The 17,193-nt window shown below is 36.6% G+C and overlaps 1 protein-coding gene across 1 annotated transcript in view; it reads right to left on the bottom strand.

Moving 5' to 3' along the window:
* Nucleotides 1-16,988, bottom strand: part of ABCA12 (ATP binding cassette subfamily A member 12) — a 176,230-nt gene extending 159,242 nt beyond the window's left edge. Inside the window, exons 1-2 of the mRNA XM_037849707.1 lie at nt 16,920-16,988; nt 6,120-6,213 (exon numbers count right to left, since the gene is read on the bottom strand). Coding sequence (XP_037705635.1) covers nt 6,120-6,213; nt 16,920-16,988 — 163 coding nt within the window. The remainder of the gene's footprint in view (nt 1-6,119; nt 6,214-16,919) is intronic.
* Nucleotides 16,989-17,193: the final 205 nt, after the last annotated feature.

The raw sequence follows: 17,193 nt of genomic DNA on the forward strand, positions 1-17,193 counted from the left end.
GTATGTCTGGAGCCATACTCGCTTGCCCCTTTCTCCTGCATGTTTCAGACAACTTTCTGCAGAATTCTAGAGTCATTGAAATAATCTAATCCCAATCTCTATGAGTTTCACAAAATTTCATCCCCCAAATCTAATTTAATCTAATTTTAAAAACCTAATTTAATCTAATCTAATCACAAAATCTAATTTAATCACAAAAATCTAATCCCAATCTTCAATGCATTTCATAAAGTTTATCTGCATGTTGCCATATAAAGGGCCAGTAACTTTTCCTATAAAGTTGTTGGCTGCTGATTTGCTGGTGGAATGATGAGGCTTTGGCTGTGAAATTCAAAAGCCATTCCAATGTTTTTCTGGAAACTTCTTTATTAAAAAATGAAAGACTGCAAATTTCACCCCCACAAAAATCTTCCATCTGCATTCAACAAGAACTTTTAGGCATTCGCAGTGGAAAGTCCCAGGTGGATGATGCTGGGGAGGAGGCCTGGGATTTTTTTATTCATTTTCTTTTCCTACTATTATAGGTATTTCTGATAGCACAGTCAGATTTATCTGGATATGAGAATTAAAGTTCAGACTAAAACAAGCTAACCTCTTGCCTTGTGCCCGTCTCACACTGGATATTTTTACTATCTACTTTTGGGTGAATTTTGTAATCTAATCACCCACATCAATCCCCCAAACTGTATCAAATTCTGGCTAATATATTGTGTTCCTAATCAGTCCCTGTGTCATGAAACATGCTGTATCATATGACTATGACATGATGATACGATTTCTGCTGCTAATGCACTACCAGTCCAATGAGTGAGTCAAGACTAAAAACCATAAAGCACTCAAAGACCCCTGTAAGCCAACATATCAACAAGAAAGAAAACAGGGAGAGCTAACTAGAGTTTGATCAGAGAAGACTAAAGGGGAGCCTCAGACGTGGGCTAGTCTTTCAATCGGCCTTTAGGATGAGACACGACCGTGTGCATCAGTGTGGGACTGCGCGTGGGATGTGTGGAGGACAAGGCACAAGCATCACACTGCCGAACAGAAAGAACAGAAAGTTGAAGGAATTCTGACTGTGAAGGCCTTGACAGTCAGGAGAAGAGGATTAGAACAGGACAGGCACAACATGTAATTTAGGGAGATTAATCTGTTGATAAAACATGGGAAGAATTAGAGGTAGACCTTCAGCGGGAGGGGAGCAGCATACACGGCAGCTGCTGAGGAAATCCAGGCATGAGAAAATGGGATCTTGAGCCAGGGGGTGGCAGAAAGGATGGAAAGGAAGGGGTAACTCCAGGACACATTTCATAATACAGATCCTGACTTGGAGGCGAATGGTTATAGGAGGTGAAGGAAAGGGAGGAGTTGAAGATGACTCATGTGCTTAACCTGAGAAACTGACTAGTGTTGCCAGCATTTATGAGAATGGAAAATTTGGATGGGGCAATCCCTGGCCGAAAGATGAGCAATGATGAGTTCTGAGCGTCCCAGTACAAAAACCCACATCGAGATGGAAAAGGAATTTTTTTTTTTACTATGGGTTCCTCAATTACTACTATTAACATACGGGTGAACTGGATTCCTGTACTCATGCACCTGCCTTCACTTCCATGAAAACACACCCCAAGAAAAGTCAGCAGCAAGGGCAGAGCCAGAAAAACACTTGCTTTTCTGGCTGGCACAACTGTCACTACAGTTGTCTCCTGATATATGAGACCACACAATGGTGTTCTCTTAACAATGCAAGTGGCAGCATGCATGGATCCCACTAACCATCAATCAATCAATATTTTCAATATCCCTTTTCACATGTTTTATCTAGAGCCACAGAAAAGTAGGAAAACCCACTGAGTTCACTTTTACAGCCCTGTTCAATCTTTTATGGAGCTAATTGGTAATATGAAAAAGAAAAAGGAGATGCTGATAATTCAAGTGAACCAGATATTAGGTTTACCATTTTTGGCGCTCTCATCCTGGCATGAAGCCACCCTATCTGTAGGTAAAAACTGGTTAAAATCCAGTCTCCAGCACACAGTAGACATGTGAACACTGGTTAATTACTTAACATTTATGTGTCTCAGAATATATTATATACTTCATAGAGATGATGTACTAACTCAAGTAATAAAGGCAAAGTACTTAGCACCATGAATGACACATGGTAAAGTGTTCACTAAATATTCACCCCTGTTATTATTTTTATTGCATCTCTGAAGACAAAAGGTATGCTTTGGAGGTCAAAAAGCATGCCAGGAATGTAGGGTGAGCTTGCATTCACCAAAGCCCTTGAGTTACCTCTGGGTGGGTGGTTTTAGTACAACTCTGTGATAACCTGAATTTGGACATAATTCAATTAGCTGTTGGTTCCTGCCTTCCATCCAGCCACTGTTTCCACATGTGGGATAGGCTGAATTTCTTATTCTCTGAGGGGGCAGTGGTGTTAGAAAGTGTCAGCCTCAAGATATTTGGGGCTTGGTTCAGAGTATGATTGTATTTGTACAGTATAATTTCCATTATCTGTACTGTTGTGCTTTTAGTGATATTGTCAACCACCTGGAAACTATCGTTTCCCATTAACTTCACAAAAATGTGACTCCATGTTTTCCAAGAGTGCATTTTTCAGAGTCTAATCTCATTATGGCAAGGCTTTTACTGTACTTGAAAATGCCAGTTTCATAATGATTAGGAATTCCTTGCCTGCAATTTTCATGGCTATGTATGTGTTAAATGGGAACAAAATAAACTCACTGCACATTATAGCTGGGCTTGGTGTAAATGTGTTTTGGTTTCTTTTTGTCTTTGTTTTGGCTTTAAAGTTTGCCTCTTGACAAGCCACTACCTGTGGAGATTACAAGAACCTGGAACTATTTCAAACTTGGAGCCTCAGCCCATTTCTTCCCTGTGTATGCAGAAGCACCAGGCCCGCCTGCCAGTCTTAGGAGGCTTCCTTTGCTTTACCTTTATTATTTATAATCAGCAGAGTCTGATTACCGAAGCTGTGGCAATTCAGAAGGGTGTGAGTGGAGGCATCTGATACTGAAAATGAGCATTTTGCCCTGAACCGGAGTCCACTGTAACAGAGATGGCAGCAGCCTCGTGGCTCACCAACAGTGCAGACATCTCCAGGTGCCCATCAGTCAAGGCGACTTTAGGTTATTAATTATATCTGTTCTGAAGGATGTATGGAGTCCTACAGACCTGCCTGGCAATTCTGGAGGCAGCATGTGCCCATGGCTCGCCAACTCTGGTTGTCACTGTGAGTTCCAGAGAGGGGTGTAGCCCAGGATTTTATCTTCATTTCTCTATTGCTCAACTAAAACAGAAGAAGTCCCTGTAGCCCAGACAGGATTTTAACTCTCTTATGTGGGACCTGATTTCTCTGACACTGCAACTACAGTGATGAAAAGAATTAGTCAGAAGGAAGTAGTGCTCTACACTGAATGGTAATATTTGGAATAACTCTGATATATACTGCAGAATGCACCTCTTCCCCATATTTCTGGATTTCATAGTAAAAATAGAAGGAGAGGAGGTTATATCCCTAATTTCTAATTTTTAGAAATAATGCAACATGGAAAATTAGTACTGACCACTATAAGAAAGGTGAGCCCATGAGCTTAAAAGCAGTTTCTGGAGCCAGACTTCCTGGGTTCAAATCCCAGCACCACTTATTAACTGTACAGTATTGGTCAAGTTACTTAACTTCTCTATACATTAATTTCCTCAACTGTGAAATAAGTAATATTGCCCCATCTCACTAAGTGTCTGGAACACAGTATGTGATCAAGAAATACTTATTTTTGTTTATATTATTATTAGCCAAATTTATCTTTCAAGAAGACAGATAGATGTGGGGAAAAAAAGAAAAACAAAACAAAAACAGAATAAAAAGTCCTAAATTCAAACTGTCATTTCAAAGTTATTCCCCTTCTACTACAAAAGGGAAAAAGGTTCCTATACTAGTCTTAAGATTGTCCAAACTACTCTACAGAACAGTACCTCCAATTATAAAGTTACATTTTCTACTCTATTGACTATAGGATCAGTTGAAACTCTGGGCATCACTGTATTTGTCTCTAATTTATCCAAATAGGAGTTTCCAGACCTAGAAAGAATTTGTGTGTAAGAGGGAAAGATACAATTCAAAGCTCATTGGACAAAGAATAAGGAAATGCAGGTTCCCATACCTTTTCTCCCACACCCCAGATGACTGACTTTTGGCAAATTATAATTTCCCTGAGTCCCAGTTTCTCTTCCTTAAAGTGAGAGGGTCCCTTCCAGTTCTAATTAAAAAAACCAATAAACTATTCTTTACATTGTGTCATAAAAGTTTAAGAGACTAGCAAATATCATTTGAACTCCCCTATAATTTTGTTTTTTCTTACCCACAAACATAAAGGTAATTGCTTGATAGCTAATTATTATTAGAGTATGATAATAGATCCATGGTAAAAAATAAATAAATAAAAGGTTGTTCTTTGTCTTTTGGAGATTGTGTTTCTGCACAGCCTTTTAGATTAAAGGCTATGAGGCAATTGTCACATTGCTTCCCCAGTTTTTTCTCCCTAATCTAGTAGAATTGCAATAGCTCTTCTTGATTTTGTCCATAAATCTCCAAATGTTATCAGGCAGTACCAATTAATTTAACACAACTCACTCACAGGCTCTTAGAAGTTTTATAAAATGAATTTTGGATAACTGAAAAATCCTTAAAAATAAGAAACTGGTGAAAATAAGTTGTTGAAATGAACCATTAAAGTCCTTTTAGCACTCTCACTAGCAAATTGATTATTAGCATCTTAAACCAGAATATATTGAAGAGTATTTGTCCTACTTATGTGCTGGACGCATTATTTCTGAGTCCGTGCTACTTAAAATATACAAGAATACATCAATTCCATCAGTCCACAAAGAGATTACTATGTTATGAAGACTTTGCTTACAACAATACAAAAAGAACAAAATTATGCAAAATGTAGTCTCATCAACAGCTCTATATCATTATTTGAGCAAAGTCCTTTGGAAATGATAAGGTGCTATTCAAGTGTAAGGAATTATGTATTCTAGCTCCAAGAGATTAAATGCTTTACACTAATTGAATTGATATTTTAGTTTGAATTATCCAATTGCACATGACTCAAGGAGATTCTGCCTTGACTCTCATTATGTTTCTTAGGACTGGGTGATTGAAAAACACTGAGCTATTTTCAGAAAGTCTACTAGCTCATTATCCTCTTTACCAAAAAATAAAATAAAATAAAATAAAATTCAGTATAGTATTCTTTTATATAGCAAACTACTGTAATTTATCTGAAATACAATCTGATTTATGGAAATTTGATTTACAAGAAGCTTTTTAGGAGATAGCTGCTTTATGAAATGTGACTCATCTGACCTGGCTTTTCCTTTTCTAATAAAAAAGCTGGCTCCAAAGGAAAACAACAAAAACAAAAACAGCAATGATCAAATCACTGGGGGTGAAAAGCTCTTTTTTCTCAGTTGTGAGGACTTTTCTGAGTCCTGTCTGCCTTTCCATTCTGGATCAAAAAAAAAAAAAAAATTGAATTTAGTTGGACATTTTGCCTATTTTTTGACTTGGCAGTGATTAAATGTATCTGAAACAGCACTAATTGGAAAACAATCATCTCTTAAACTGAAGTGTTGACACATTTAAGCCATTCAAATATCAGCTGTGAAGAGGGAGAAGAGATTTTTTTATAATACTCTGGATTTCATTTGTTCAGCTGATCAAATGTGAGTCTATGGTTTCTACTACAAAAGTGAAGAACGATCAAGCTTGAGGTTTCTATTGGTTTGTGTTACAATACCACAGTGAGATTTATGATATGAACAAAAAAATGGATCAACATTTTATGGATATAGATTAAAATATATTCTGGCTCCTACATGCTTCATATTTTTCTGGATAAATATTGCTGGCTCAACACTCTAACTAATTTGAAACACTGGAGAAAAAACCCACACAAAGTCTTCATACAAACACTTACAAGTGGAAATATGATTCAAAAAAATAAATTTTAGAACAAAACACTAAAGTTGCACTAAAATAAATTTAACCAGAATGCAGAAGTTAGGAGAACAAATTGATCTCATTTACTTACAAGTTGGTTTTGCTGTTGGAGGGAATTTGGTCCGGGTAATAGCCAAAATTATGAAAATAATAACTGGCCATAAAATCAAGGCAAGTGTCCAAAGCTGTAAAATAAAGATAGAAAAAAATGTTGATTATATTGCTGAATAAAAAAAGCCTAACTATAAGAAGGCACATTATACCATAATATTCCAACACAAGTCAGATATTTCAGGGCCTATAAATATTATTAACAGGAAACAAGCAAGAGATTTTTAAAATGCAAGAGACCTCTAAATAAACACAAGAATGACTTTTCCAGGCTTAAAACCTTGAAATGACCTTCTGAAGACCCTTTTCTAGTCATTTTTTTTGAATGCTCCAAGAGTGTTCATCTCAAAATTCAAATCTGATTGGTCACTTCCTTAATTACAAATCTTTTAGTTTCCCAATTGCCTGCTAGATAAGGCTCAACATTATAACAGGGCACATAAGACCAAACATAATTTCAACATAGGTCTGTCTTAACTACTTCCGATGTCATCATTCTATGTGCTGCCATAAAGATTAGGACCTGACATTGTGGAGTGGATCAATAAACAACATTGAACATAAATGAATGATTGAATAAATGAAGGAATGAAAAAGTTCTATGCAATCCTCCTATACCATTATAACATCCTGTCTACTACTATCATAGAACTTACTATATTGTTATCATTGATGATTTTCTTGCCTGGTTCCAGAATTTAAGGATGAGTTTCTTTAAGATAAGGAAAGTTTTATTTGTCCCTCAATTCCCACTATGTGTTACAAAATAGGCGCCCCAAAAATGTATACTGCTTTGAAATTTCATTTTAAGGCATTTGAGGAGCTGCTTTTCTCCCAATGTAGACATGATTCAGTTATTGAGACACTTAATTGTACAACTTCTAAAATTGTTCCCAGAGCAGTAAAAAATACATATTCACAAGAAGATTAACTATGATATGCAAGCAACTTGAGTGCTTAACCAAAACCATACAGAAAAAACCTTGTCTATAGCTAATAAAGTTACACTTGGCTATGTTTCTGTCTGGTTATATAGTCAGACCTGTTATCTTTCCTCCCCACTTATCTAGAGCAATTTTCTTCTGCCAAATTGCCAAACATTTCTCCAAAACAACTTAAACCTATTCAACTATTGATCCTTAACTAACTCCTACCTAAATTTTCTTACCTACTATGTGCATCTAACAGCACTGCTCTTATTGTCGGCAGTCTTGTCACCACCTTCTTAGCCATCGGGGATAAGGGCAGTTTTTAAAAAATGGAAGAAAATGACCATCACTCTAAGGACTCCTAGGGTTCTCAGTTTAGTCATGACCAAAGCAGGCAGACGGGCTGAGCAGCCAAATCAAATCTAAAGCAGTGCTTCTCAAACGTTAACGTACACACCAAATCACCTGGGGCTCTTGTAAAAATGCAGAGTCAGCTTCAGCAAACAAGAGGTGGGGCCTGAGATTCTGCATTTCTAACAGGCTTGCAGGGGGGTGATGCTGATGGTCCAGGGATCAAACTGAGTAGAGCAAGTCTACATGCACGCTGCCCTACCTCAGGAGCAGGATGGTTTACAGAGTCGGGAATATTTTTTGTTGGACATTTCCTTTGAGATCATCTAATGTAGAGTTTCTTTACCGGGATAGAATTCAGAGCATGCATAAACTTGGATAAGAAAAAAAAAACTTTGAATTTTATTTAGTTTGCAATAGAAATTACGCTTTTCCAGTCTGATGAACTTAGTAGTCAACACGTTATTGGGAGTACCTGTGACTTTGTCACTAACAGAAAGCCAGGTTTTTTCAAATCACGTTGAAATTGTTGTACATGCCTCAAAGTGCTGCTTACACTCCTCATTACCTTAAAATTATGGTAATTATTGGTTCTCCCACTGAACCTTTTATTTAATACTATAGTAAAAAAAAACACACTTATCACCATATCACAGGCTTGTTTTTTAATGTTTTGATAACTGAATGTCAATATAACTGGGTTCATTTATAATCCTGCTTATTTTATTAATTTTAAAACATTATTCTTAGAAGGGTTATAGGCTTCAGCAGAATACCAAAAAAGACCATGGCAAAGAAGAGGCTAGGAGCCCTTGATCTAATCCAACCCCATTTTTTATTCTCTGTGGTGCAGAAGGATGGCATAACTGCTCCAAGTCACATCTCCACTTGGGAGGAGCAGGTGCAAGGATCTGAATCCCAAGCTGGATAGGCCAGGATTTTTATATGTTATCATGCTGCTCTGAGGAGTAAATAAGAAGGCATTATGTTGAAAAGTATGAGTGTTACAGAAATATTAGGTGTGTTATTATTCTAGCTTAATCTCCAATATCTTTGAAAATTAGGGTCTGTTCTTCAAAGATCCTGGATAAAGGATACCATTTTTATTTTATATGACTCATTAGAAATGTAAAATGTAAAGAATTAAGGCATAAAAAATGTTTAAACAGTTATGGATTACTGGATTATGGATTATTGATTTTGTATTTGAGGTCATAGTTATTCTTTACAAAAAATATTTTGAAAGTATCTGCTTAGCATCCCATGACTACTTTGGGGAGCATCTACTCATTTTCTACGGCATCATCACGAGAACTGAGTAACTGAGATCAGCTGTGGCAGCAAAAATATATACCATATTCAAATAAGGTATGCATATTGTGGGATATCCTTAAGTTGTCTTTTTGGTTCATCTAAGTTGATAATTTCATGATGTTTCAGTAAATTTTGAAATTACTTTTAGACATGATTTAAATCCAGACAAAACATAATCTATATCAGAGTAGTATAAGCCAATTTAGATTCTGTTAAAGGCAAAAACCACAGCAAGCCCATAAGCAAATCTATTATCACAAGATTTCCCCCAGGATTTCAAGTCACAGAGGTTTGGAGAACATTTCTCTGTTCTGCATTTTGAAGGGATAATAAATACAAAGTCCTCCACACTGTGATCTTGCGAATGTTAAGGCTGACAAATTAATCACAAAAAAAAAAAAACAAGAAATAAAATTTAAATTTTCACAGCAGCAGGATTGCTCTCAACACATTCTAAATATTATCATAAACAACCTAGAAGCAAATGTAGTGTCAAGGATCCACTACTAAACTGATGAGCCACAACTTTTTTGTTTGTTTGGGGCAGGGCTTATACATTGATTTTGCACATATAAACATAGTGGATCCTTGCAAATTTCGAGGAAAGCAGTTTCTTAAAGTTCTGTGTTCTTTGGCAGGTGAACTCACTCCCCTCACCCCCAACATGGGACATGACTCCCAGGGTGTAAAGCTCCCTGGCGACATGGGACATGGCTCCCAGGGATGAGCCTAGACCCAGCATCATGGGATTGAGAAAATCTTCTTGACCAAATGGGAGAAGAGAAATGAAACAAAGTTTCAGTGACTGAGAGATTTCAAGTGGAGGTGAGAGGTCATGCTGGAGGGCATTCTTATGTGCTATATAGATATCCTTTTTTAGTTTTTAGCATATTGGAAAAGCTAGAAGGAAACTGAAACTGTCAAACAGCAACCCAGTAGCCTTGATTCTTGAAGATGATTGCATAACTATGTAGCTTACAGGGCGTTACTGTATGATTGTGAAAACTTTGTGGCTCACACTCCTTTTGTTCAGTATATGGACGGAGAGTAGAAAAATCGGGACAGAAACTAAATGAAAAATAGGGTGGGATGGGGCGGATGGAATGTTTTGGGTGTTCTTTTTTACCTTTGTTTTTATTTTTATTTTATTTTATTTTATTTTAATTTATTTTTTGGAGTAAGAAAAATGTTCATAAGTTGATTCTGGTGATGAATGCACAACTATATGATGGTATTGTGAATAGTTGATTGTACATTGTAGATGATTGTAGGGTATGTGAATATGGCTCAATAAAACTGTATAAAAAAAAAACTTCTGTGTTCAACATCTAAGGGCATATACACACTGAATAGCTTGTAATTGCTCAGAGGGCCATGGCATTTGTCTCATTTTATTTTGCCAGGGTTTATTTTCTACCCAGAGGTCCCATTCTTTTCCCTTTCTCTTCCTGAAAACTTCAGTCCAGAAGTCTTTAGGTAAGTCCAGCAAGATAAGCATTTTGAACAAGCAGAGTGACCCTTAGCTGCATGAAGAGGTCATCTGCTGTGTGGCTGCCAGGCGCCAGGTAGCAGAGCACAAGTGGGGTGAAGTGTGTCTGTGTAGGGCAAGGGGGCAGAGATGGGGCAGGTGATTGAGTTCATATGGAGAGTTGATCATGAAAATAAATACGTTGAGAGTAATAGGAGCCAGATTTCTCACTACCCATCAAGGAAATTATGAATATGGAAAAGGAGGAAACTAGAATTAATTCTGTAGTGTTGGGTTTGAATTAAACATACGGGCATTAAAAGAAATATAGATAAACATTGGTGTGAATGTGTGTGTGTATAATTAACATATTATTTTTGTATGTATTACTTTTAAGTTGTTTCAGCCTCCCTGTGTGCTTTCCCTTCTCCCAGCCCTAAATCAACCTTTTGTCCAAGAAACACTGGTTTCTTTTAGTGGACATCTGAATCTAATTAAGAGGAAACAATAGGTACTTTGCAAAATAACTGGTCTTGAATCTTCAGAAGGGTCAAGGTCATGAAAGTCAATGAAAGACCGAGAAATTGCAGCATGCGACTCTGAAATGCCTTCTTTTGCTATAAGGGCATTATTGGTCCAACTGGTGAAACTAGAATGGGTCTGAAGATTTGATGGTGGTATTCGGTTATGTAGGAGAATATCTTTATTTGTAGAAAATGTGTATTAGGGATTCGGGATGATCAGGTATCACTCTCAAATGGCTCAAGGAAAAAGTTTTCTGTACTGCTCTTACAACCTATTTTTAAATTTGAAATTGCTTCAAATTAAAAGTTTAGAAATTAATTTAAAAGATCTCTGCATTCTTTCCTTCTTTCTTTTTTTTGGGTTGGAAAATCCAGGACCAATTTAAAAAAGAAAAGAAAAGATGAAGGACCGGGAAAAGAGATAAAAATGCAAACAAACAAACATGCTTCAGGTCCAGGAACACTATCCTGTTCTGTGCAGGTCATTGTTTGGGGAATTAATGATGACGGGGCACATTTCAATGACCTTGCAGTCAGTGACATCCTAAACAATTCATTGAATGAATCAAATGTAGATTTATTCCAAGTTTTGGTAATGGATGATGGTGATGGTAACACAAAATAAAACAGATAAATTTTATAGATAATTATTTAATAAACAGATAAATTTTAAATTAATATTATACTACATGTTTATATAATGTAGGAAACCACTGTAAAAAATGCTTTGGGAATTCTGCAAATTTAATTACTGCTGTTATCTTTATGATCCTAAAGCAGAGGTCACAGACTGGTGTGGACAAGCCAAATTAAATTCACACAGGTAGGTGGGTAGGTGTTTGGTTTATGGGATAGAGGTTTTGTTGTTGGTGATTTTTTTTTTTTTTTTTTTTTTTTTTTTTTTTTGTAGTGGCATTTGAATGCTTTTAAATAGGGCATGGGATCTCCAGTTAATCATAAACACCAGCATTTCACCATACATTTCACGTTTATGTATGTATTACTATTGCCTTATGCCTGGCCCACTTCACCCAGTTACCTCATTCCTGTAAGAGTCATTCATTCATTAATAACAACAAAAATTTACTGAGCACCTACTCTGTACCAGGCACTGTAGATTGAACAATTAAATTTTTCAGTCTTTTGAGGAGGGGAAACATTAAAAAATAATTACAACAGTAGGTAATGGATAATGTTATGATAGAGGAAGGAAAGGGTAGCTGAAACTAAGACCTGAAAAGATGAAAGGGAGTCAGGCCGAAGAAAGGGTTTGTAGGTTGGATGGGATTTGGAAAAGAAGCAGGAGACTTTCAAGCAGAGAAACATATGAGTGAAGAACCACAATGGGGAAGATTTCGAAATATCTTCCCCAGGATGAATTCTACTTGTCAAATGGCCTTATAATTAGTGTCAGAGTTCAAAATTCTACTCCAAATTATAGCACTAACATTTACTGCCTGCTTCAAATATGCAAGATCCAATAAACACTAAACATGTACTATCCCATTTAATATAATAACCTCATTTCCTCTTACTGACAGGAAAACAGAATCTTAGGGAGACTAAATAACTATTTCCCATCAGTCACTCAATGGTGGAGACGGTGTTTGAACCCAGGGATTCCGGCTTCAGCACCTGCACAGTTAACCATTAAACGATATATAGCCCAACCAGTACACAATAGATTACTAGCTCTCTTTGATCTGAATACTAACTACATCTGCAATAGTTCAGATTATCAGAGGACTGACGGTCATTTAAAGGTCTTCCTATAACCTAAGATCATAATGTTTTATCACAAATTTGAAAATAAAAAATTGCTAAACTTTCCATAAAGTACACAGACTGTTCCTCTTCTATTCCTTCCTTTTTTGCATTGTCACTGCCACCCATATAAATCACCCACCTAAAACCTCAGATCAAGAAAGTTTTCTGAAATCCATACTTACAGGTTATAATAAAATTTGAAGATTGGTGAATTTTATATGATGTATATGGAAACAACACATTTTTCTTGGACTTAAAGCCCATTTATTGCTAACATTCCTCAAACATCTTCATTCCATTTAGTTTTTATTGATTGATTAAATTAATATAATTTGTGCATCTATTATGTACCAGGTACCATTATCAACATGCAGGTCTAAATTTTATGAGCAATTAAAGGAGATTAAGGGAGTAAATGGTACAGATCCAGAAGAAATTAAAAAAAAAAAAAAAAACTGGAACATTTGAGCACATAATAGAGTGAATTGGGCAAGACCAAGTTCATTTTAAAGTGACTTACAATTAAATTTGGAATTAAGGCTTAATCTTAAATTGTTTTAATCTAAAAATTATTTGAATGGATAGACTAACCTCCAAATTTTTAAGACTAAGACTTTCTCTAGCCATTGCAGGAGGAAGTTATATGAGTAAGGCTGGGATGGGGGAGAAAGTGTCAGGCTTGATCCAAAGTGTCAGAAGTTTAACAAGTTGTGGGAATGTCTGCGATAGAAAAGCTAGTTCTATCATCAACTGAGCTAAAGCATGATCCATCGCTAAACAATTACAATGGAAAATAAACAACCAAAGTTAATTTTCTCTCTTCGGGTCAGGAGTTTGAATTAGATTCCACTTCTGTAGAACTTTGAGGTCACTCTTTGCTATGCCTATTTGGGACCCTCTTCTTAATGGAAGATAAATTTTTATCTTGCTCTATCTAGTCTTTTGGTCTGCAGTCCCTTGGCTGCCCCAGGACTCTGTTTCCTGTCATTAACTAGCATCTCATTAGGTTAGCCTCCCTGCTGCTAACCATCTCCAGGAGAACGCATCCTCATTGTTCCATTATTTTTTGAGTTATATTACAAGCCCAGCAGGGTAGCATCTGCATGTAATTGATTTTCTCTAGTACCTAACATTTTTGTTAGTACTTAATGTATTTTCTTAGCTTTCCTATAGTATTCACTTTTTGCAACATAATTGAGAATTGATTTTACCACTAATATTTTAAAATAGCAATATCTAAGGCTTCCTTAGCAGATAGGGTCTCTTTCTGAGCAGCAGAGAATATTGGGAAGGAAAACCCAACTCAGGGGCTGTAGAGAAGCAGCAGGAGATAATGGAAACAATAGATCCATGGTTGGGAAAATCTGCTTTTGAGTCCTTAAATTTACAGCGTGATGTTGGACAAACTTGAGCTCTCCAGGAACCTGAAAAATTAAGGCAGTTTGATAATCCCAATTTTGATATTTGAATTTACAAAAAAGGAGACATTTACTTTAAGGACAATTTTGAGGGAGGTCCCGGCAAAAGTTAGGGATTGTGCATTCCCTTTCTTACAGCTAAACTCAAAATTTAGTTTATCTAATTATCATTCTATTTGTCAAACTGTATAGCTCTCACTTTCCATCGCCAACTTATACTGTTACAGAAAATATATTTCCTTAGTAATCCTCAATCTGCTTTAATAGTTTTACATATCTATTTGGTTTTTTTCTCCTGTGTGTCATTTACTTCTCCAGTAATCAGTTGCTAACTTCTTGCCTTATAGACTTTTCTTCCCACCATTTTTATGATGCAATCTCTTTAAAATAACGCGATGGAGGACTTGGTGGTGGTGATCCTGGCATATTTCTTTAACATTCAGAAGGATATTTCCAGTATCACATAATTTCTTTTCTTAGTATAAAAGTATATTTTTGAAGTACCATTTTCAGAACAATTATAAATATGTAGGTAAAAATACTTGCATTTTAAATGATTGCCTTGATGGATGACAAAGTCCAATTCCCACACAAATACCATATGGTCTCCTCAAATTTGTATACTCCTTTTCACATTCTCTGGCTTCAAGTTTGTCCAAATTTTTTTTTTTAACACATTTTTTTCACCTCCTTTTAGATCTTTAATTTTAAACTTCCAGCCTTTTGATTTTCTCGTTCTTTCCTCTGAAGTAACATGACCACACAATAGATCCTTTCCACATGTATCCACAACTCATCTTTCCAATGCCAAGAGGTTGGGCTAGTCCTCAGCAAAACTATGGAGAAGGAAATAAATCTTTGCCCTCTCATCCTCCACTGGTTTGTACTTCCTTCTTCTTTTGGCCTACCTTCGAATGGTAAGAACTCTCTCATGTTTTTCTGATTGGTCATAGTAGATTCAGATGGGCCTTCTGCAATTGTCCCAAATTCTGGACTTTTTTTTACTTCATGTTCTGCAACCAACTCTTATCTGTCCTGTGTCTCATTCCCTCAAGCTAATGAACTAATAGCTCATTTATTCTCCTTTCTTAAGCTAAAGTATCATTGACCAGGTGCTTTTAGGGATTGTGGCTAAATATCAGTGAAACAAGGTGTTTTGCTGTAAACAGTTGAGCATGCCTGATTTGTACCTCCTCTAAATATACCACCACATCCAGCAGAAACTAAAATGTAGCAAAACCCTAAAGTAAAAAATTGATTTGCCATCTACTTTATTGATGAGCACTTATTACAATTTCTAAATATAAAACTTCTCAATGAAAAACTGTATCCATCTTGGGGTTTTTTTCTTTCAATTTTTTAGATAAAACAGAGTTGTAAGGGAAATCTACACTCTCGGCATTCAGTTCATCAGTGATAACAGACACAAGTCTTAAGATCATCTATGCTTTTGTTTTTAACTATTGAGATTTCAACACTTAGGAACTTTACTCTGTGTCCATTTCTTCCCCTCTCTCACAGTCACTTCTCCTGGATTTCCTTTCACCATTCATTTGAATGAAATATACCAGACACATTGCCCCAAATCCCTTAGTAATCTATTTGCCAAGGGCTTCATCCTTTATAAAGCACTTTGAAATATGTAAGCGTGTTTGGTTCTCACCATCCTACGAGTTAGATATGGTAGCCTCATGCCCATGTCACAAATGGGAAAACCAGAGCTCGGAAAAACTGTGATATGCTGTTCAAGTCATGTAGCTGGCAAGGAGCAGGGCTAGGAGCCCAAACTTGTCCTCTGACCACTTCCTTCTTCCCAGAACTCTTTCTCTGCTGAATTCCACCCAGAACCTATCACATTATATTTATGGGAAGTTTCCCTTTGTGTTTGTTCCAGTTTATAAACAAAAAAACAAGAGCATTAATGATGTTATCATTTTATATCCAAATCCCACCCCAATGCAATCCCATAATGCCTCATAATTTTTAAACCCTACCCACCAAATTCACAAAAGTAAGGGAACATTTACTTTGCTCTGGATTTACGCATCAGAGCAGTTAAGTAAGGTGCTGGTCACTGCAAGCAAGCCCAGAGTGAGATGAGATGCATAGACAAAATGTTGGTTTCTATGACACATATAATTTGGATAATTTTTATATTATTCATTCCAGGCTGGGAATTACCACTGTAAAATGAAGCATACTGAGTGCTTATTTGGTTGTCTCTGGTTTTCAAACATTCTTCTGAATATGTGACAACTTACAAACAGAAGCCAATTCCTTTCTCATTCCCCCAGGATGGGATCCTATCTGGTGAGAATCTAATAGGCAGCTTTGTAAATTAAAAAGCAAACATCATTGTAAGAACATAAAACAATGTTGCAATGAGCAAAGAGAAAACAGACTGTGCAGTAAAGTTATGTGATTCAATAATATTCTTCAAACATATCACATATTTTGACTCTTGTTTGGCATTTCTGGTAAATAATCTTGGGGTATTAAAAATTCTTAGAAGTTTTTTTTCCTGTGGTAACAGCCTTCAAACCCTTTTTTCCTTCACACTATTTCCCTTCTATATCTGTTCAACCATACTTCCTATCCCTTTTGGTTTTCAAGTACATCTCTCCCAATTCACTTTACTTTTCACCTGATACTTTCCTTTTCTTGCTTTCATGCCATTGTTAACTAGATTCATTCAGAAAAATTCTGAAAGCATTTTGGCCCAAAGAATTCGACTTTGCTTCCAAGTCAAGCAGTAACAAGGCTCACCCTTTTCTTTGCCCAGGGCATGTCCCGGTTTATTCTTTTAATCCAGTGAAATCAAGAGACAGCTTTTTTGGCATGTTTAGGCTTGCCCCATTAGCTATAAGACAAATGCAGGGATGAAATCTAAAAAACTTATTTTCTACTTCAGAAAATGCCCTAAAACTGTTCTCTTCTTACCTCTCATTGACATTACATTGTAGAAGATTTCCTGGGAGTGTTGGCCCCAGCCCCCCCTTTTTTACTCACCGGCTGTCTTTTGACACCCAGCCAGTTCTTCCAGACCAGGATCCGAAGTTGATGAAACTGGGAAGCCATCCTTCAAACACTCCAAACAAAATAATTTCTCTCTTTTCCTCCACTCCACAAAAGCAGAATTGGTGGGCTTTCCAACTTGCTGTGTGTCAGTGGGTCAGGAGCCTTTTCACGGCATAGCTTTTGTGGGAGCTGGGGTAAGAAACCCACAGTTCTTCTTTTCCTGCTGGATTCTTCCCCTGGGTTAATCCTTGGCCAAGAAGGACTT

Source organism: Choloepus didactylus, chromosome 9 (genome assembly GCF_015220235.1).
Source record: "Choloepus didactylus isolate mChoDid1 chromosome 9, mChoDid1.pri, whole genome shotgun sequence".
Lineage (NCBI taxonomy): Eukaryota > Metazoa > Chordata > Mammalia > Pilosa > Megalonychidae > Choloepus > Choloepus didactylus.